This window comes from Aythya marila (genome assembly GCF_965140915.1).
Source record: "Aythya marila genome assembly, chromosome: 6".
NCBI lineage: Eukaryota > Metazoa > Chordata > Aves > Anseriformes > Anatidae > Aythya > Aythya marila.
The window spans coordinates 36,966,136-36,986,421 of NC_139047.1; the positions used below are offsets into that span (position 1 = coordinate 36,966,136).

Here is a 20,286-nt window from a genome sequence, read left to right on the forward strand (position 1 = left end):
CCAAGAGAGCAAAATTAAAATACTCCTTCTGACTGACAAGACAGGCTTCGGAGTGACACCAGAGAGAGGTCTCCCAGGCCTGGAGAAGTCACCGAGGTTTCTTTGGCTTTTTGACAGACTGAAGCCAGGGCTGCTCAAAATGACATCACAAACTTTAAGGCAAGAATGAGCTAACTCGCTCTATATTCAGGAAAGAGAAAATCAGTCTTCCTGCATCACCCTTCCTGAAACCTAACAGCAGCATCATGAGGACATCATGAGCCAGCTGGGCAACCTGCAGAGAGGGTGGGCTGGTAGCTGAGGCTCCTTGCACAAACACAGCACTTGCCAGACGCAGGTAGCTGTGACTGGAGGTTGAACTAAGTCACGTCAGAGCTGTATTAGAGACAGATCTGCACTTCAGAACATACAGCAGGAGTCCTGCAGCTGGTTAACACCCCAAGCAGCCTTTATCATCTAAAGCATTCTCAATCTGCAATCAAGAAACCCAAAGCACAACTGCTTTGATTTCTACAAAGCAGAAGTCACGTTCAGAAGGAAAAGCTAGCGCTGAGCTGAGCTACCCCAAGCATTTAGATGTTCTTCCAATTTATGGCATTACAAGGTAAGAGGATTGCGGTTCCAAAACCGACCAGCAAAGCCAAGCAGCCTTCTTCCAACCAACAATTTATTAACTCAACCACCCTACTGTGGGTAAACACCACATCTTCTGGAGTCTGCACGTAACTCCAGAAGTTCTGATGCGGCAAGGGGCCCCGTGAGTTCCCAGCAGCTCACAACCAGCTGAGCGATGACGTTGCCCACTGCTTCACGTCTGTGGGGCAGTTGGGGTACACCTGCAAAGCGTCCATGATCTGGGTGTTGTCCAGGAGCAGTTTCATCAAGAGGTACTCTCTCTGAGTGCGCACCGATGGTTTTTCTATTGGTTTGACTAATTCCAGTTGCAGTAAGTGTTCGAATGCCTAAAAACAAAAGAAACAAATTAGGAAAAAAGGAGACAACCTCACTCCGGGCTGCACTGGCCATTTGCAGAGACCTACAAGGAGCTGTTTTAACAGAAGCCTGGGGTGTGCTGCCTTGACAGACATTAAATGCCAGCTCCATTCAACCCTCTGTCCTTTTCGACAGGCAGTAAAACATATGTGAGCTGAGCTAGAATACACTTCTCTTCTTATAGAAATTAAAATATTTAGTTTATATAACCAAATGGGAATGACTTTGTTCCAATTAATCCAGAATGACAGCTCATTACAAGCACACAGTGTTACTTAACTTTCAGTTTAAGCACAACTGAATCATCATGAATCAGAAAGCAGGACTGCTCAGCTCAAAAGCAGCAAGACTAGAGGCTTTGGCTGCCGAACTCCTGATCATCGAGTTAAATTCATCAGCTGAAAGTATCTGCACAACCACTTGCTGGGCTGCTACGCTGCAGCAGGATGAAATGCCACACTGGCAGTGCCCCAAACTGAAAAGCTTGAAAAACAAGAGTCCTTGCAATATTTTCTTGTAAGCAGGGTATTTACCAGACCAACAAACTTCCTACCAGCCGGGCACCGACCAGCAGAGGGCAGCGCAGCACCGAGCAACACAGCCACGGGTCACATGTGTTCTGCGAGCAGGGTTTTCTCCGTCCCTAAAGCATCCACCGCTACTTCAAGGATTGTTTACGACTGTTCTAATGCATGTTCTGGCAGAAGATACACATCTGAGTGATTTAGGAAAAACTACACGTCAGGTTTACCTTCATAACAACCGGCTTTTCGAAGTTGTACATGCAGTGCGCCTTCCTCTGGATGAACTTCTGAAATTCTGCATCGGGAACGGGAAGGAAAAGTTACTCGGGGTAACGCGAATGACTAAGCACGTGTAAGATTCATGTATTTCTCTCACCATTGTAAACCATCTGGAAGTTAAATGGTTCTCCTTCATAAACATCATTTAAGTGTTTCATAGCTATAATTAGGCAGATTTCCAGGACAGACAAACCTAGAGGGAGAGACAAGAGCTCTAAATATCTCTTGAGCATATCAGAAGTGCAAGCAGTTCACGTGCTATTTTTAATACTCTTTTGTATGCTGTAGGCCTCACATATTTGTGGGGTTTATCTTCGTAATTGTAACAAAATTCCAGAATTAAGTAAGGCTAGATACAAGCAGAACATTAGTTTTCAGATATTCGAAGCAAGAATGTTACAAAAAACATGCTGCTTCTGTCAACATCCAAGAAATTTAAGCATAAAGACAAAATCATCACTGCAGACAAAGAAATCCTGGCAGCATCAAGACAATCTACATGCTACCATACAGCATGTGATGAAATGAGAGTCTGAAGAAGTTACTTGCTATTGAAAGCTAAAGAAGTGATGCAGGGAATTACCTCCACAGACAGAGAATCACAGGGTCAAGCCAAACCAAGGCCTGTAAAGTCTGGGAGCGGTGAAAAAGCAATCGGATAAAATTGATCTTTTCCTGATCAGGGAAGCAATTTGTTCTGTAACTGTATTTGGGCTTATATCCTCATCAGCCATTTATTTCTTCTTATCCTTTGTACAAGTTCCCAAATATTTATCAGAGAAAGCTTAAGCGCATTGCTCAGTGCATCTCACTTGCTGAGGTTTAAGGAAAGCCCCTCAGCCCCTCACCAAACGGTTCGGTGAAAGGAGCACCAGGGGTTTCAGGCTGCCCCAGCACACGTTCAAGCACAGGCTGCTGCAGTTCTCAGAGGATTTATTGCCACAGCTCGCAGCCCAAGCCCAGCAGTTCCCTCATTCTACCAGTGCTGGCAGAAAGAGGTCAGCCTTTCCCCTTCCTCTGACACTCACGGGACAGAAATGCTGCCTGGGGGGTTCCCCACGCCACCAGTGCTGACTACAAACACACTGGCTGGTGCTGAGAGCTGTTACACAGCCGTAGCAGGGCACTGGCTGAGTGCCCTGGGCAGTAATATCTGCACCAAGTATTACACAACTCAATTTCGGGTTCATTCTGCACCGTGATAGCCACACACGTCCAAATGCAAATCAGTGGGGAGCAGGCAGATGGATGTGCCCCCCAAACAGCTCATACCAAGTGGCATCGGTGCATTACGCAGTGTCCCTTCCATCTGAATTCCACGGAGGCACCTGATGCTTTCCAGTCTTTAGAAACACCTGGGACAAAAAAAACTGAGCTTTACCATGTACAATATTTGCTTTGGAGTCCATTCTGTACTGCTTGCTTGCCTCCTGAAGATCTGACGCAGTGATAAGAGGGTGATGCACAGTAACGTTACTTACAGCAAGCATCTAAAAATAAAGCAGAAGACATTTTTCATTTAATTACTAATTACCAGACACACTTTCTGCTCCGAGATGGCACGCAGAACACATTTCCCCTGGAGTCACCTACTGGAAACATTAATGAATAAACCCTGCACACGCAGTAGGTTCATACCCAAACCCCTGTAAATAGCTGGTAGCTACAACTACGCTTTGCCAGGAAAGTTTTCCTGGCTGAAAACTTTAAAGCCTCCTCACTAGAGGACATAAACACTCATTAGCTTGTTTGTATTAGTTTCAGTGGATTAGCATACTCCAGGGATTGCTGTAAGAAATGACTTACAAGTACTTTACACATACCTTTGTACACAGAGCTACTTGTGCCACTGCTAGGAAAACATCTGAAGGCAACTCTCAGATTACAGAACAAAAGTTATCAACTCAAACATTTAATAAACAGGCTCCTGTAGTTGCCATTCGAGTCTTTAATAATCTTCAGTTCCTTGTTCGAAACTCACTTTCTGCACAAGTGTAGGTTAACACATACACAGTTAACCGACCTCCTCTGACACCACTCTTCCAAACCTATTGATTATCTACAAGCCGTTATACGTAGCAGGTGCACTGCAGTGACATCCACTTGCTCTTTAGCAGTTTAATATTAATCAGGACAGAAAAACTGGCTTTTAGTGACTACCTCCTACTTTCTGCAGGTCTGTGTCATACAAAAACGTTTATTTTGTGCATGTAATTGTGATCTTCCACTGAGAACATCCAATGCTATCCACCACCAGTCGTTTCCTTTCTTCCTTTCCTTATGGATGTCAGCGTAACAGCCTCGCAAGCAGCACGATGATTCAGACTTCCGCAGGAACAGAATGAAGTTTTAGATTATAAAGGCTAATGGGAATCTGAACAGGGAAGAAGGGGAGGGGCAAAGAAATGCCAGCTCTAGGACACGCAGCGTGGAGGGAAGTAGAGAAAAATGAAGACAGCACTTGCTGCAAGTCACTGCTCTCCCTTCTTCTAGGGAGAGTGAAATCTGTGATTCACCAGTCAGCACCCAAACAGAGCTGGGAGCACCGAGCACCCTCTGGTTTACCAGGTTTGTTTATTACATTTAACTCTGCTTAAAAAATAACTATCAAGTCTTGCAAAGGGAATTCCAGAAGGAAAATATGTTGACAGTACTTCACCTACAATATTGTTTTATAAATTGAGACTCAGCAAAAGTTACTTTGGATAACAGTGCACAATTTCAATTAAAAAGTAAATCCTCGTGAAGTATTTGCTATAAAAATTGGAAGAACTCGAATTTGTTAATAAAGCATGGCCTGATAAAGCACGCAAGAAACCAGTATTGTCAAAAGCCTCTTCATCAACAAGATGTTTCAAGTAAAGGTCTGATAACTGGATTTAAAAACTCACGTGATGTATACAGATTATTGCAATTCACAAAGAAATCACATCCAAATACATACCAACAGAAAGTGAAGTGAGCGCAGATCTTTGGTGTAGTGAAAAAGGTTCTGCAGCACGTCATTCACAGTTTTATCTACAGACAGATGCTTAAAAAGAAAAGGTACTTTTATCGTCTCTGCAAATCATTTCCTATGCACATGAAAAAACAGTAGTTAGCTAACTCTCAGAAAGAGCTCAGCTGACACCACACGATACAGTTCTTTATGTCTAACCTTAACTTCTGGTCTTGCGTGACACTTACGTGCCCAGGCTTCAGTTTGGTTTATCCCATATTAATCTCAAATAGTGAAAGGAAATACTAGTCTAAAGTAAAAGCTTTACGTTTATAAAATGATGTTACTTCAGAAGCTTTACTAAAACCAAGTATGAAGAGCTTTAAATACCTGAACATTATTATTCCATTTTTGTGCAAAAGTCTCATCAGGAAAGTCAGCAGGAAGAGAAAGCTGTTCCTTGAATATTTTAATATACTGTTTAAAATCAAAGGAATTTAACACATAGATCTGTCGGTGAGAGAACCTTGATTTTACTCTCTTCTCAAAGAGCTCCAGGATATCCTTGTAAAAAAACAATAATAATATTATAAAAAAAAGATACATATATTGCAATCCTAGCTTCTCTAAAAACTAGAATAGAAAAACAAAGTAAAATGTGTTTTTAAAATGTGTTTTAACAGAGATCCAGCAAGACCTTTGCTAATTATTGCAATCGATGTGCCTTGAAATGCCTAACAACTAGCCGTTTACCCAAATCATGTGGTGCATACATCATACGGGATAATTAGTTGCTAGGATACCCAGCAAATTTCTCCATAGATTATGTAAATATTTCAGTTACTTAAGTCTGCGTTCAAGATGTTTCAGCCTATCAGGGCTCTCGACAAGTTGTCTGTTTAGCAGATCCGTAGGCTGGCAGCTGTCAGCTCACATGCCTTTTGTCAGACTGAAAGAATCCAGCCACCAAAAATTAAGAGCCAAGATGGATCTTCTAAGATTGTCACACAGACCTAAGCAAGCCTGCCATCAAGTTGTTGGTTGGAGGTAATAGAGAAAAGCTTATTTTTCTCAGAACTAATTGTGATAGATTCGTACCTAAAGCAAGCTGTGGGATTCAACCATTTAGAGAAGCACAGCACTATGCCCCTACCTTCTACTGGGACAGATGCTTATGCTGTTCCTAGGAATTCTGGGCAGGCAACTAAAAAAAAAGCTTTCAGAATATTAAAATCCCTCAGCAAAAAGCGTGGTAAGAGTCCAGAGCACCAACAGTGAAACACTGAGACGCCTTTTGGTTTAGAAGTCACACGGAACGGGATGTCCAGCTGAAGAAAAACTCAGCAGCCACAGCTATCGCAACCAGGACTTGGTCTCCAAAGACTCTACCTTAATTAGATTCAAAAGCAGAGCAACACCAACTTCTAAATTAGAGGTGATGAGGATACCAGACTTGGACAGTAATGGAGCAAAAAGACAAGGCTGTCATTTATTACATCAACTATTAACTATTCTATTAACTTCTAACAATTTGCTCAGCTAAGTATCACCCAAACAACCTCAGACTGAGGCTTTGATGGAAGCCTAGACCATCTTTAAGGTCCCTTCCAACCCAAACCATTCTGTGACAGAATTATTATTGCTTTTACCACAACCCAGCCCTTTGCAACCAGAACAGTTTGAGAAAAACAGTGCATTTTTTTTAATTATTTTAATAACATATCAGCTACTACAGTGTCAGAAAGTAATAATTTCACAGTATACACATCTGTCCAGTTCCATATGATGTTATTGTAGTGGTCACAAGTTTAATATGAATTTTAAATTAATCTTAAACATACTAATGTTACAGCAAAAGTACCCTACTAAAGTGTAGGCTTAAAAAAAAAATAAAAAAAAAATCAATCAATCCCTTGTCCTCAGAGCAGTGTTTTAAATACAAGCCTATTCTCACCAACTGGAGGTTTTGCAATTTTTTGGTCATCTGTTTGCCCTCTTTCTTTTTTTTTTTTTTTTTTATTTATTTTTAAATTCAAAAGTCAGACCAATAGGTAATTGAGAAAAGTTTACTAAGAAACTAAGTCTCAGGAGCAGAAGAGAGAAGACACTTCAACTAAGGAAGCTGAAAACCATGGGATTGCAATTTCTTACCCGTCTACATGTGAGTCCAATAACTGTTACTGGAGTCTGTGCTGACTGGGATATATCAAACAGGTTATACAGCAGCGTCTGATTCTTGTGATGAACAAACAAGTCAAATTCATCCAGTATAAACAAGACTGGACAACTGCTGGTTCTGTTTCCTGAGACAGCAAGTTAGAAAATGAGTATGGTAACACCATCATTTCTACAGCCTTCACAACTTCTGCTTTTAACAATTTACAGGTCTTCTTTTAGCTACCTCACTAGGCCATCCTTTCACGTAGACACTGCAGATATGTATGCCCTTTCATGCACATATTGCTACAACAGTAAAAAGAAAAATACATGGAAACTGGTTAAGGTTTGTCCTGGCAAACCAGGCATCATTTCCAGTTGCAAGGAGATTCATTTCTGTGGCTATTTTTTAGGAACACTATTTTTAATAGCTTCAGTCAGAATAAAAGAATCTGTCCTTCACAGCTGACCATCGTATGTAAATGTTATGGCATCAGCTGAGTTAGGTCTATACTAGCTTAGCATTACACATTTTTTCCATTATTTCACAACCATAGCATTCTTGGGCAAGACTTCCTTACACCACTTGTAGAAGCAGATGAAGAAACATCTGTATTCTAGCTTCTCAGTCAAGTGATGAACAGAAACATGCAGTTTCAGAACAGAGATAGTCGTGCTTACCTTTCCTTAAAGCTTCAAGGAGGAACGCAAGATTTTCAGCAAAACTGCCCTATACAAGGAAAAAAGATTCACAGCATTTTTTCAGTGTCATTCTCAGAATCTGACATCAAGTTCAGACATGAACTGAAGCTCATCTCCTTCTGACATCCTCCTTTCAAAACCAGGACATATACAAAATTTACAATGTTACTTCATATTGTATAATCACAAATGCTTCAAAGCAAATGAAGAAAACCGATTGGTAGCTCTACTTTGATCCATGTTTTTCAGCCTGTAAATCCCAAACTATTCATGCCCTCAGGCATAAATTAGTGATCAAAAGAATGTTTTATTAAGGTAAGTTTACAGGTAGCTTTATCTTTCCCTTAAATAGCTACTGCATTCCAAGTTTTCCCTTTACACACAGGCAACGACGACCACATAATGGGTTCCATTAAGAATAAGGATGCGGGTTATTAATTTGCAACCTTATGAGATGGAAGCATGACATTCACGAGGAAACTGACTTGCTACGACCATCCTGCTTTATTTACACACTCATTGACACGCTTTGTGGCATATGAGTTACAAGATGAGAAGTTATTATAACCGAAGACCACAAACCCTTCTGAAGAAGGCAGAAGAACCAATTTACTCTCTGATAGTGAACTGCAGAAGCTAAGAAAGAAAAAGTTTCTATGGACAGAAGCAAGGGCATTCCTGCAAGTCAGGATGTTTGAAACAGAACGGATTAGACAGCTAAGGGTTTAAAGTAATACTCCAAACTAAGTTAAAGGGGAAAAAAAAGTACTTTCAAACGTTCTTCTAGTTCTCTGATGAAAAGAGAAGGCTTTCAAACAGCTACGCTGACACTAAATACTTGCCATTTCATTTTATTTCTGCAGTTATATTTGGGAAAATTTTAGCTCAGCGCCAAAAACAGTTGTCCATTTTCTGTATCTAAAAATCATCTGGGATAACTAAAAAAGCAAAGATAATAAAGCCTACTAACTACAATTGACAAGTCATCTTGTACTCCCCACTGCCTTTAGCCTCATTCTCTGGAGCACTTCAGCTGTTCTCCTTATTACTTCAGCACTAGTTTAACCAGGTTTCTTATCTTTGGGAAAAAGTCAATAGAATGAAACATTTTAAAAGAAATTCTATGCAGAATGAGAACTCTAAGATGACAGCAATCTGGATAGATATCCCTATGAAATAGAAAAGCTTTCAAATATACTAAAGATACTCCTTTTTTGGCCAGTTAATTCGCCTACTCTTTTGCCTTGAGATGTTATAAAACAGATGTTTCCAAAATACTCTAATCCTCTGAACACAGTCTCCTTGGAATGCTTAATATGTTTCATTCAGAGGCTGCAAGTAAGTTTTAAGGGAGCCTTTACATTCCTTCATTTATTTAAATTGAAATTAATGGCTTTTGAAAAAGTATTCATTAATACTGCTCAACTAGCAAACTAGCAACATCCAACACCTGTGCAGAACACGCTTTTTGCCTTGAAGTGCTTGTAACCCAGGGTCATTACAGGCAAAGACTCCTTCAGCACACCACGGCCATCAATTAGTATTTATATTAAAAAGACAGAGCTTTGGGAAGATTGAGCCAGCCCACTCGTTATTGAGAGTTATTGAATAAACTCTCAGTGCCTACTCAGTCTCAACAAGCTGCATCCTCTACCTCTGGTTTTCTAGGCAAGGATTTTACAGGCAGATAAGCAAAGAGCATAATGAAGTCGATACTTACAAAAACTTTATCCCCAACCACATTTTCCAGGCGCAGCTGCCTGGTGATCTCCTTCAGGGCCACTTTATCATTAGTCTGCAAAAGCCCTGAAAGAAAACGATTTTTCATGAAGAGCTGGCAGTTCTCCCTCACTCCAAGCAGCCGCTTCTACCACCACTAGAAGCTCACCCAGAAGCTGCTCTCAGTTTCAAGCCTGACCAAGCTAGGCCCTTTTAACAATTAAGGCTAGACAAGTAATGTCTAAAAAAGACACGTAATATAAAGTTACTTCAAACAATTCGTTCACAACTGAACTGATTTTCAACATTTTGAGAAAGAGCCACTAAAAGCACACAAGTTGTCTTTCTATAGACACAAAGTAAGACATTTAGGAGCTCACAGATGAGCGTGTCCATATTTGAGGCTAGATTGTACCTGCTGAAACCAAAACTCTTTTAAGTGCATGCCATACCCAGCAACTGCACGTAATCAGAGCAGGACTGTGCTACTTGCCATTCAGACGAACTTCCAAGAGGTTCTCTTTAACTTGTTTGATTTCCATGAGGTCTTTCAAGACATGATTTAGTAACTAGGAAAAGAGAAACAGAATTACTTTATGACGAGATTAATGGATTAACAATTTTAAAAAGCTATCAGCTGGTATTATCAGATAGGAAGCAGTACACACTGTTGAATTATGTACCAAAAACTTGAGTATTTTCAAAAGTATTAAAGTGACATTACTACCACAACTGTAGCAATGTTTGTTCGTTCTGCTGAATTCTTAATGAAAGGAATACCTCCAGTATTTTAGTCTCTGTATTTTCAGATCAATGTTATCGAGCTTTTGCTTCAACCAAACAAATCTTTAAGAGTCCAATATGCACCAGAATTTGTCTTCCGAGCTACTGCAGTATTCAGGTTCATTAGATGCTCTAGAACAAAAATCCCTGCTTTGAATATTTAAAGACACTGTGCTTATTCTTTTTATCTTCAGAAGCACGAGACAAAAATTAAGTTGTATACGTTCACATCAACTACTGCTTATAAAACTTAGGGGTCCCAAATTCACAGTCCACCAGTGCCAAGTCTTTCAGAGCACGTTTGGTAAAAAGTCACGAGGGGTTATATTAAAACACATCTAAGTAGATGAAATCAGCTTTTTGTTCACTCCCTGCAGGTCCTTCCTACCTATGCGTATGTATAAATATATACAGGTATTTATACACAGCTTTCTTGTCTCCAGCAGTGTTTGAGAACTAACACCTCTGATGATGTAGAATAAGTTCTTTATATGGACATCTCTTATTTTCTTAATAAGAGAATAATTGTTTCTCATTTACTGTTGTTCTGGCAGGAAGGTTCACAAATTTTTGTCTTCCCTGTCCTTATATAAAAGGTTTAGAAGCAAGGTTTGAATCCTTAATGGAAAAGAATAGTGTGCGTTTTGGAAACTAGGGGCAGGGAGGTATGGGGAATGACATTTGGCAGATCAGTTTGGGTTTGTTTTTTGTTTTTTAAAGCTTTCACCTTTACTTCAATTTACCCACAGTATAAAGCTCATCTATCTTTTTCTATTGCTGTTGTATTGAAGCAGATACGGTTAACTGACTCCTACTACAGGTACCAATAGTGTATGAACACTGGAACAAAAAAAGGCTTATTCCCTCCGTTTGTCAAGTTTATGTCCCGTAAGTAGATGTCATCCCTTCTGGCTAGTATTTCAGAACAATTACAATTCTACTCTCAAAGGCCACATTGCATACACATGAAAATCCAAGAAATATTTTCTGCACAGTGAGAGTGCTTGTCGTTTAACTAATGAATTTGTAAGTCTAAGAAAAGAAAGATCAGCTCCAGTTCAACACAACTAAACCATCTGTAGGTGGAAGAATCTTTATTTGATATTGTTTTTTCATCCCTTTTTTCTCCTCCTTCATAGCATTTTTGGCAATTATCCTTCTGAAGTGCCACGGGTAATAGAAGGTAACAACACAGACCGCTTTTGAAATGCAAAATAAGGAAGCCATCAACAAATTGGTGGAATGATTTCAAGTTTCAGCTGTATCACAGGTACATTTACAATCTATAAATTCATTCCTGTTTAACTGCATTTGAAACACTGAAGGCCACTCGCTCTCGCACTTGGGAAGACTTCCAAAGTCCCTCTCAAATACTTTCTTTGGTAACAACCAACCTATTTAGCAATTGCATACTCAGGTAAATGTAAAAAATTTATACCTTTACATAATATATAACACTTAGATAAGGAGGCATGTGAATTGATCTCATCTAAAGTCCCCTTAAAATATAAAACCCACACTTACTATAAACAAACTACCACTCCCATAGAATATTTCATCCCCTTGTAACTCGGATAGCAATGGTCTCTGACACATTTCAAAGGGGATTAAGATATATTCTCTACATATTAACAGCTATGTAGAAATTGACCCTCCAGTCTACTCTGTTTTTTGGATGCCTTTTCAGTCATCTTAACAGAGGTCCGATAGCAATAGAGGGTGAACGTTTAAAGGACTTCTCAAACAAAACCTGGTTGTAAACAAAAATGAACTCTTTTGTGGCAAGAACCATGGCATAAGCGTAAAAGGAAAAATGCTGAAAGAAGACAGAACCTATGATGTTGGCAGATTACAACCCAAGAAACACAACTTGTTCTGATAAAATAATTTACATTTTTCGAGTTTGGGGCACCTGTAGTTACGTCATCAGACTTGGTAAAGACATGCAAAGGATTCCAAAACCACGCATACTTCTACAAGTCCCTGCAAGGATGGACAGGCCCACGTTTTTGTCAGCTGCACATGAAGTTATTAATTTTACAAAATTACTGTGTTTGGAAGTTTCAGATTTCTCCTTACTGTAATTCAACAGAATTACCTCGTAAGAAATCCTAGAACACTTTCATGTGATGTGCAAACAACTAGCAATTCCCTCCTTAAAAGCAGGCAAAGAGATGAAAAATCAGCTCCAAAAGCTCTCATGACTTCAGTGGGGTCATCTACCTCATGCTTTATTTGACTTTGTATAAACTTTTAAATGGTGTTTATACCGCAGTCTTTCCTGATCCACGGGGTCCAATAATGAGGGCAGAATTACTTTCTCCATGAATTGTAGTTCGCTTCAACAGTTCCAGCAGATGCCTGTGATGAAAACAATATTAGGTTAAACTTCAAACCAGGCAACATTCACTGAAACGATGGAAAAACCCAAGAATTGTTACCACATAAAGAGAAAACTCCATACATTTCACCTTGTTTGCATCCAAGGCATGCAAAATGCAATATACTGAAGTACAAAAGGCTGAGGGATTAAACCTCTTAAAATATTTTTAAATATTAAAATATGCAGGATACAGGAGTATCCCTGATTCATAAAGTTCTACAATTTACCACCATAAAAGAACAAACTTTAAAAATAATTTCTTCAAAACATAATATCATTGTATGTGATACCACTAGAGGTCATGAAGAAGGAAGACTGACCAATATATACCAGGAAAACCTTGACACCAGTAAAAAAAAAAAAAAAAATAGTCTAGTAGAACACATTGACAATATTGATCAAACTGATTATGTGCTCTATCTAGTCATTCACGGCTTGTGAATGATAAGAGCAATGCTGATCTTCAAGTTCTTATTCTATTACTACCCAAAGGAACAAAGCAAAGCCTAAACTGTCTTCAGACAGATTAATCACCTAATGCCATATGGAAAGTGCTCAAAAGCTGCCGGTACTTCCAATTCACAAACATTTACAGATGCGTGCATTTAACAAGCTTTCTCTTTAGTGTGAACATTCACGTGACACAGCTGCTTCTAAAGGAGTCATCATGGGACAGCTGTAAATTATGTGTCCATTTTTGTCCACTATTTGAGAGCTAACTACGGCAAAGAGCCCTGATAACATCTTAGGTAAGAAAAGCTAGAGACTGGGAAGTTTGTTGGATTTTCTGTCCAGCATAATCCATCAGCAGTGGCATATTAGGAGTCTGTAAACAGATCATTTTCAGAACCCTAACTTAATACAAAGGTTTGGTCTGTAGCACACTAACACCACAGTAATACACGTTCCCAAAACATTAAACACATCTGTGTGATATCTGCATGTGTATTACACTGCACTACTTTAATAACCCAAAATGTTGTTATTCTTCCCATGGAAGGAAAGGAAACTACTGCACAAGTTCAACTTCTATAAACTACTTCTAAAAAAAACGATATGATTCATGGCTAAAACAAGCTCTTTAGGTACTTCTTTGTTATTCACAGACTTTGACCTTGTAAGTGCAGAAGGATTAGTAATAACGTGGAGTTATTGTAGCAATCTCTTCTCCTCTCTCTCAGTCTCTTCTCCCTAACTTTAACCTTTACATCTGGACCCTGAGAAGTCAATTTGATTCTAACATTGGTCTCCACTTCAAGAAACATGATGCTGGCATCCAAGGTTTAAGGCCAACTTTTAATGCTGCTTTTCCATACATGAGGGCATTTGAAATAACAATACAGATTCACAACAAGAGAATTTAACTTTTTGCTTGGTCAGATCATCAAACACTGTCTTAAATATACCCTAAAATGGTATTTCAGGCTCAAAAACGCATTTCAGGAATTACAGAATTTGAACAAAGGACAGCATAGACTGACAAAAGAGCAAGTAACAGTTGTGTAAAGTCTATTAGAGCTCAAGAGAAACAATGCTTGGAAGGATGGCCCTGCAAGTCATCTAAGCCTGTATAATTTAGAAAAACAGGGGTAGCAGACTAACTGGTTATTTTTATTCCTGTGGCTAAAATAGAAGTTATTCGTTGAATCTGCTCACTCACCTGTGCTGATGTTCAATCCCAAACAGTTTTCCAGTAGCGTAATGGTAACAAAACCTTTCACGTAACACTTTTTGCACCTATGGATATAACACAAGGCTCAAAACCAATGCTTGGTGTTTCACATCCCAGAACATACCAGTAACATAATTACTGCAGTAAAATAACAGCAAAATATGCACACAGCCGTTCTACGTGCAAACTTCAGCTGTTTTCAACAGCACAAGGCCTTGAAAGTATGAATAACATTGTCAGAAGCAGAACTTTTAACAGACTCTCCATAGCAGAAAAGAGAAAATTCAGTCCAGAGCAGCAGTGTGAGCCTTTGGTCCCTTCTGTTACAATTCCTTTCCTTCACCCCCAAAGGGATATTAAGCCAGTCTCTAAAATTAGGTCAGCACTACACCTAATTCATAGGTGCAAGAAAACGTGTACCAGCAGACTTCAGAATCCCTGAGTATTTCTTCCTACCGCTTGCTAGGAGGCTTTTGGTATCTTGGAAGCATGGTTCCTTCTGACACCCAGCCAACTTTTAACTCAAGATGGAACGATCACTGTCAGCTTCAGGTGGTTGGCTGAAAAATAACCATGCAGATATACTCCCCAGCAAGTCTAAATAGTGGATAAAAGAAAGCTAAAAGTCTGTTTTGCACTTAATTCCACTTTATGAAAGGAAGTCTTTGATTTACACATGAGCGGTGTTTTTCCACATCATTTTTCATTTATCTTTTCTTGTGCTAAAGCCCTAATGACTTAATTACTAGACTTATTTTTGTTTAATGAGCGATTCAATCAGTCAGCACAGTCCATCCACAAGTGGAAGAGTTCTTCTACAGAGGACTAGTAAAAACCTACAGAATTACACAGATAGCAGAGGATGGGAAGATTTCATACTCTAAAACCAGCTAATAGTGATGTTACTAACCTGTGAAATGCATTCTGCATTTGCAGTGATGCTCTCCTTGGACTTACGTTTACTCATTGTAGAAGTTTTCACCTTTACATAAGAAAACAGAACTATAATTATTTGGCAAACAAATTAGTTTAGCATACATTACTCGGAAACAACACAAACTGAATTTAATAACACACATACACAGGGCAACCACTCATTTGTGAGAACTCTGTATATAACATCTGAACAGATATAGATGTAGTAGCTCATCTTGTGGAAAAATAAATGCATTTCTAATTAATTTCTGTTTGGAAGTTGTATACAAACAGATTTGCTTCAGGATGCTTCTCAACACAAGGCAAGCGGCACTTCAAGTCATTGATGCAAGACCAAGCAGACTTCCAAGCTTTTCTAGCAAGTTCTTAAGATAAAGTCGAGGACAACAGCCAACTGTCTGCGAACACTGAGCCAAGCTCTGCAAAGACAGCATGGCCATGCGCAAGCTGATCTTGTGCAGCACCAGGAGTGGCACACCTCGTGCACTGAGGCTCACTCTGTAGCGTTCCCATCTCTTTGGGCAGGAGCTGATCTCAGATTATTGTGCACAATCAGCTCCATACTCCTCGGTAAGGTGCACTAACACACGTTTACCTTCTCCTCTGACTGTCACAAGCAGTATATTCATCTCAACAATATTTAGGACAGTTTAAAATAATAAATATATGCTGCTGGAGCAGGCTATAGGAATGTTGTAACATGCTTCTAAAAGAACGACTGGCTGCCCATCCTTCCACCTGTACAGCTACTGTGGTGTGGTTCCAATCATCACCTGGGGAAGCACAAAGGGAACAACCAGCACTGTGCCTCCAGATGCACAAAGAAGAGTCCAGAAGGGAAACTTCTGCAGCACTTCAGCCCGGGGAACCTTTCGTTCAGGCTCAGGCCCTCAGCGAGAGCCCAGCCACCAGCCCTCAGCAGCCTGAGGGGGCTCAGCCCCTTCACAGCGCCTGGATGCACCAAAGCTGGACTCAACACGCCCAGCGGCTGAATGTGCTATTATATGGGTAATGGAAGAAATCTTCATTACCGGCACATACCTGATTATAATAAAAAATGAAGGAAAAAAAAAAAAAAAAAAAAAAAAAAAAACAGAAGAAAGGGTTTTCCTGAGGGCTCTTCCAGTCACTTTCCAAAGCAGCAGCGTGGGACGGGGCAGCCCTCAGGAGCAGCACTGTGCCAGCAGGGCCCCGCTCCCGTCGCGTGAGGCACCGGACCGGTAACGGGCAAATAACGGTCGGGCAACGGACCCACCACAGCCCCTGCCGCCTTCTAGCCCCTTACCCCGCTCCTATAGCACGCCCCAACCCCAAAAACCACCTCCCCGTACCCACACCCTCCCCCACAACCCACCCCAACCCCCAAAACCCCTTAAAAACCCCTTAAAAATCCCCCAAAACCCCTTAAACCTCCCCTAAACCCCCCTCTCCCTCCCCACCCCTCACCTGAGGCGCCTCCACCTCCCCCTCCTCCCATCACCCCTCGCGCGCCCTCCCCCTCCCACCCCTCCCTCCCCTCCCGTCACGTGCCCCTCCCTCCCCTCCCCTCCCCTTCCCTTCCGCCCCTCCCTTCCCCCATCCCCTTCCGGGTGCGCGCGCGGGGCCCTCTGGGAACCCCCCCTCCCCTTCCACCTCCCTCCCCTCCCTCCTCCCTCCTCCCTCTCCCCCCCCCCCCCTCCTCCTCCTCCACCTCCCTCCCCTCCCTCCCCTCCCCGTCGGCGCATGCGCGCTGCCCGCTCCCCGCTCGCCGCCCGGCCGCGCCGCGCCGAGCCCCGCACCCGAAGCGCGGCGGCCGCTGACGAGATGCGGAGCGCGGGGGGGGGCGGGGGGCGCCGGGCTTCACCCCGTTAAAGGGACAGGCCGACAGTTCACCCCCCCCCCTTTCCCTTTTCCCCCTTTTTCCCCCTGCACCCCCCCTTCCCCCCCCCCTTCTCCCCTTTTCCCTTCCTCAATTCCTCCTCTGCTTCCTCCCAGCCCCGCGGGCGGCGGCGGCGGCGGCGCCTCAGTCGGGTTCCCCCCCCCCCCCACCCCCTTCTTTTTTTTTTTTTTTTTTTTTTTTTTTTCTTTTTTTCCTTTTTCTCTTTTCCTTTCACCCCCCACACCCCCCCCCTCGCTCCCCTCCTCCCCCTTTATTGCCCTTTGTGTGCGCCGCCGCCTGCGCCGCCGGGGGGCCGCCGAGGTGAGTGCCGGGCCGGGCCGTGGGGGGGGGGGGGGGGGGGGATAGGGAGGGGGGGGAGGGAAAACAAGGCGAAAAAACGCGAAAAAATAAAGAGTGGAGGGGCTGCTCGGGGAGGGGAGGGGGTCTACGCGGGGTGGGGGGGGTGTTTTTGTAGGGAAAGTTGGGGAACAGGCAAAACGGGGGGGGCTGGGGGGGTGTATGGGGTGAGGGGGGTGATGAGGGGTTTGTGGAGGTGTTGGGGGGTCCTGAGGTAAACGGGGGTGCACGGGGGTGTGGGGGTGGTTGGGGGTATGGGGGGTACCCCGAGGTATTGGGGTGGCTGGAGGTGGGGGGGGGTGTATGGGGATATAGGGGTTTTATGGAGGTATTGGGGTGGCTGGGGATGTGAGGGGTTAGCGGAGGTATTGGGGTGGCTGGGGGTAACTGGGGATTCGCCGGGTACACGGAGGTATCGGGGGATCCGGGCATATAGGGGACGGCCGGAGGTATCGGGGCGGCCGGCCCTATAGGAGCTGGCTGCGTGCATTGGGGTCCCCGGGGTCTGCCCCCCGCTGGGCCGCCGCCGGTGGCCTCCCAGCCGCCAGCCCCGAGTTACCCGAGCCCAGGCCCCGGCCCTACAAAGCCTGGCAGCCCCCCTACAACCCCGTGGCCGGCCCTACAGCTCGCCTGCGGCCGGCGGCAGCGCCTGGCAGGTATTTTTGTTGTCATCTCGCTCGCCACGGCCTTGTGCCGCGAAAGGCCACGGCTCCCCTCCAGCCTCACCGCCGCCGGCGGGCCAAAAGCGTGGGGTTTGCACCCACACCCGCCCCGCACAGCCCCGAGGCGAGGGGACGAGCTCCATCCTCGGCGAGGAAACGCCGGGACCAGCCTGCCAGGGGCTAGCGGAGAGCCCAGAAGTAGGAGTCCGGGGCAGGAACGCGGAGTTGAAATCAGGGACACCCCCCCCCCCCCCACCCATCCCAATGGCAGCCCGGTGTTGACGGTGAAATCGCTGTGGTCTGCTGGTTTCTGGAGCTTTAATGGCGCTCTTGGTGGTTTCGGGGGGACGGTTTGAGGGCTCGGGGTGTTGAGCACCTCGGTGTATGCTGAACCGTGGAGTAGGCCGTGAGTATGTGCGTGGTTGGGGCATGGCAGCTAAATGGAGGTCAGCAGCGAGCGTGCGTCCCCCCTGCCTCACGCGGGCAGGAGACCCATGAGAAGGAACCCTCTGTGATTGCTTTGGTGTCTCTGGTTTCTAATTTGTGCGTAAATACCTGGGTGTTGTGAGCACGCTGTTTGAGGTAGCTGTAGTTTGATCGGCGCAAGGAGCGGGAGCGATATCTGTTTGGGCCAGGACTTAAAAATATCGCGACGAAGAGTTGAAGCCGTAGCTGCAGTTGTTTCAGTAGTTTGCCCGTAGTTTCCTGTTAGCAGGAGCAAACTAGTTGCCTTGGGTTTTAAACACGTGGTTATCGCTTTGCCAAAATTTTGGGTCTTCAAACCCAATGCCTGTGCGTACAGACCCCGTTCTTTAAATGTGCGGCTGTCCTCTTATTTACTTTACTACTTGCAAGAACTGGACAGCAGCAGGCTGTCCAGGAATAAAGGACAGGGGGTTGTGCTTGTCATAGCAAGGCTTCTTTCTCAACTGGAGGTCCCGTTGTACTCTCATCTGGTCGTGGGAAGCCATAGCAGCCTCGGGACTGTGCTCCCGGTCCAAGTGGAGCTGCGGGTCTGCGTAATTCCTGCTTTTCCACGGGATTGCCTCCTACAGAGGGGTCTAGGGCTAATTTGGGGCGGCTGTCACAACAGCCTGCTAAGGACTGAAAGAATCGAGGCCTTCAGCTCGTTTTACGGAAGACTGCGAGTTATCAGCAGCTGTAACGGAGTTTTGTGGGGCTTTTTGAAGCTCTTTCCGCTGCTGTTATCAGTAGGTACTTACAGGCGCTGGTTGCTTCCAGGAGAGCTTTGTGCATCTCTTTCCATGAATTGTCTTTTGAGCAAAGATTAATCTCTAGAGGTAAAGTTCTCTTTGGGCCAGGCGTAGATCTGTCTTTGGAAGCCTTTCCCCAAAGTCTACCGTTGTACCATGTACGCGTTGTTGTCAAATGTGTTCGTATTTGGTCTGAGGAAGGGGGTGTTTAAAGAGCCTCTTGCTTTTTGACAGAGTTCTTGCAATACTTTAACTTTTCCGTGCTTACAGTCCTCTCGTTACTTGGATCTGGAGGGATTGGGCTTGCTTTTTGTTGTAAAAAGCACCAAGGATGTTGGCGTAAGCAACGGTCCGCTCAAAAACGGGATGCCTCCTTTGACTCTGGGGTTTATTTGACGTGGTTTATCAGTCGGTTGTTGGGTTATCTCTGGTTATTCATGGTGATTCCTTGTGTGTCTTCAGTACCTTGAAGGTCTGTAAGAGCAGTGCTTGTGTCTGAGCCCGTAAGGTGGGAGGGTGGCCCCTCGTGCCCACCTGGGGCTTCAGGGGCCTCATGGTCCCAGCAGCTCATGAGAGAAGGATCTCGTCTATAAATGGCTCAGGACACCAAATTTCGAAGTGACTGGGCTTCATTTTCAACAGTGCTGTTAAAACTTGCGAAGAGCAGGGAGTTCTGGTGCTCCTTTGGGGTTTGTTGTGCGATTTGGGGCTCGCTTTGTTTGTTCCTTTTTAAGGACCCTGTGTTGGTTTCTGTATTATCCCATCCCAAGTAAATATCAAGAGTTGCCTTTAGTTTTGATAATAAAAAGAGATGGGATACATTTCTGAGTGTGCTTATGTCATTAAGGACCTTCTTTGTAAGAGTGATCTGCGTGTTTGAAAGCACGGACTTTCGTTGGCTTTCCTTTGTGATTATTTTGGGAACGATTAGGTGGCATAATCCTGCTCAGTCGGTTTCAGATAGGCCTGCACGAGAACCAGGGCCTGGATTAGGAACAGAAATTTGGAAATTAAAGCGTCCTGAAAGCTGTGGAACTGGGGTTGAATCAGGTGGGAAGCTAATAAAGAGCAGCAGATCAGAAATGAAGCAGTGCTGACTCCTTTCCAGT

The 20,286-nt window shown here is 43.6% G+C and overlaps 2 protein-coding genes across 10 annotated transcripts in view; one reads left to right on the forward strand and one right to left on the reverse strand.

Annotated features, from left to right (window-relative positions):
* Positions 1-26: 26 nt before the first annotated feature.
* Positions 27-16,547, reverse strand: ORC4 (origin recognition complex subunit 4). 3 transcript variants are annotated; one of them, XM_082763684.1, is made up of 14 exons: positions 16,533-16,547; positions 15,061-15,132; positions 14,139-14,215; positions 12,366-12,456; positions 9,806-9,881; positions 9,314-9,399; positions 7,573-7,621; positions 6,886-7,037; positions 5,125-5,298; positions 4,741-4,827; positions 3,178-3,286; positions 1,894-1,989; positions 1,745-1,812; positions 27-962 (listed from the first exon to the last, which is right to left on the reverse strand). In XM_082763684.1, exons 2-14 carry the CDS (start codon positions 15,115-15,117, stop codon positions 774-776), a joined length of 1,311 nt encoding a protein of 436 aa, XP_082619810.1. In that variant the 5' UTR covers positions 15,118-15,132; positions 16,533-16,547; the 3' UTR covers positions 27-773. The 3 variants fall into 3 exon arrangements, 2 of the variants coding, with proteins under 2 accessions (XP_082619810.1, XP_082619809.1); XM_082763683.1 differs by lacking the exon at positions 16,533-16,547 and adding an exon at positions 15,860-16,389 and having other exon boundaries at positions 28-962; XR_014317813.1 differs by lacking the exons at positions 27-962; positions 16,533-16,547 and adding an exon at positions 15,860-16,389 and having other exon boundaries at positions 1,771-1,812; positions 3,069-3,286.
* A 605-nt stretch (positions 16,548-17,152) lies between these two features.
* The window catches only part of MBD5 (methyl-CpG binding domain protein 5), a 126,804-nt gene continuing 123,670 nt past the window's right edge, over positions 17,153-20,286 (forward strand). For all 7 annotated transcript variants that reach the window (XM_082763685.1, XM_082763690.1, XM_082763691.1 and 4 more), the window contains exon 1: positions 17,153-17,265. The gene's annotated coding sequence lies outside the window, so the exon portion shown is untranslated. The remainder of the gene's footprint in view (positions 17,266-20,286) is intronic.

Coding starts and splice junctions, on each gene's coding strand:
- ORC4 (XM_082763684.1), bottom strand. CDS start 15,117: ATGAGTAAACGTAAGTCCAAGGAGAGCATCACTGCAAATGCAGAATGC. Junction 7,038..7,572: donor CCTTGAAGCTTTAAGGAAAG/GTAAGCACGACT, acceptor TTGCTGTCTCAG/GAAACAGAACCAGCAGTTGT. Junction 3,287..4,740: donor GCTCACTTCACTTTCTGTTG/GTATGTATTTGG, acceptor CTTTATTTTTAG/ATGCTTGCTGTAAGTAACGT.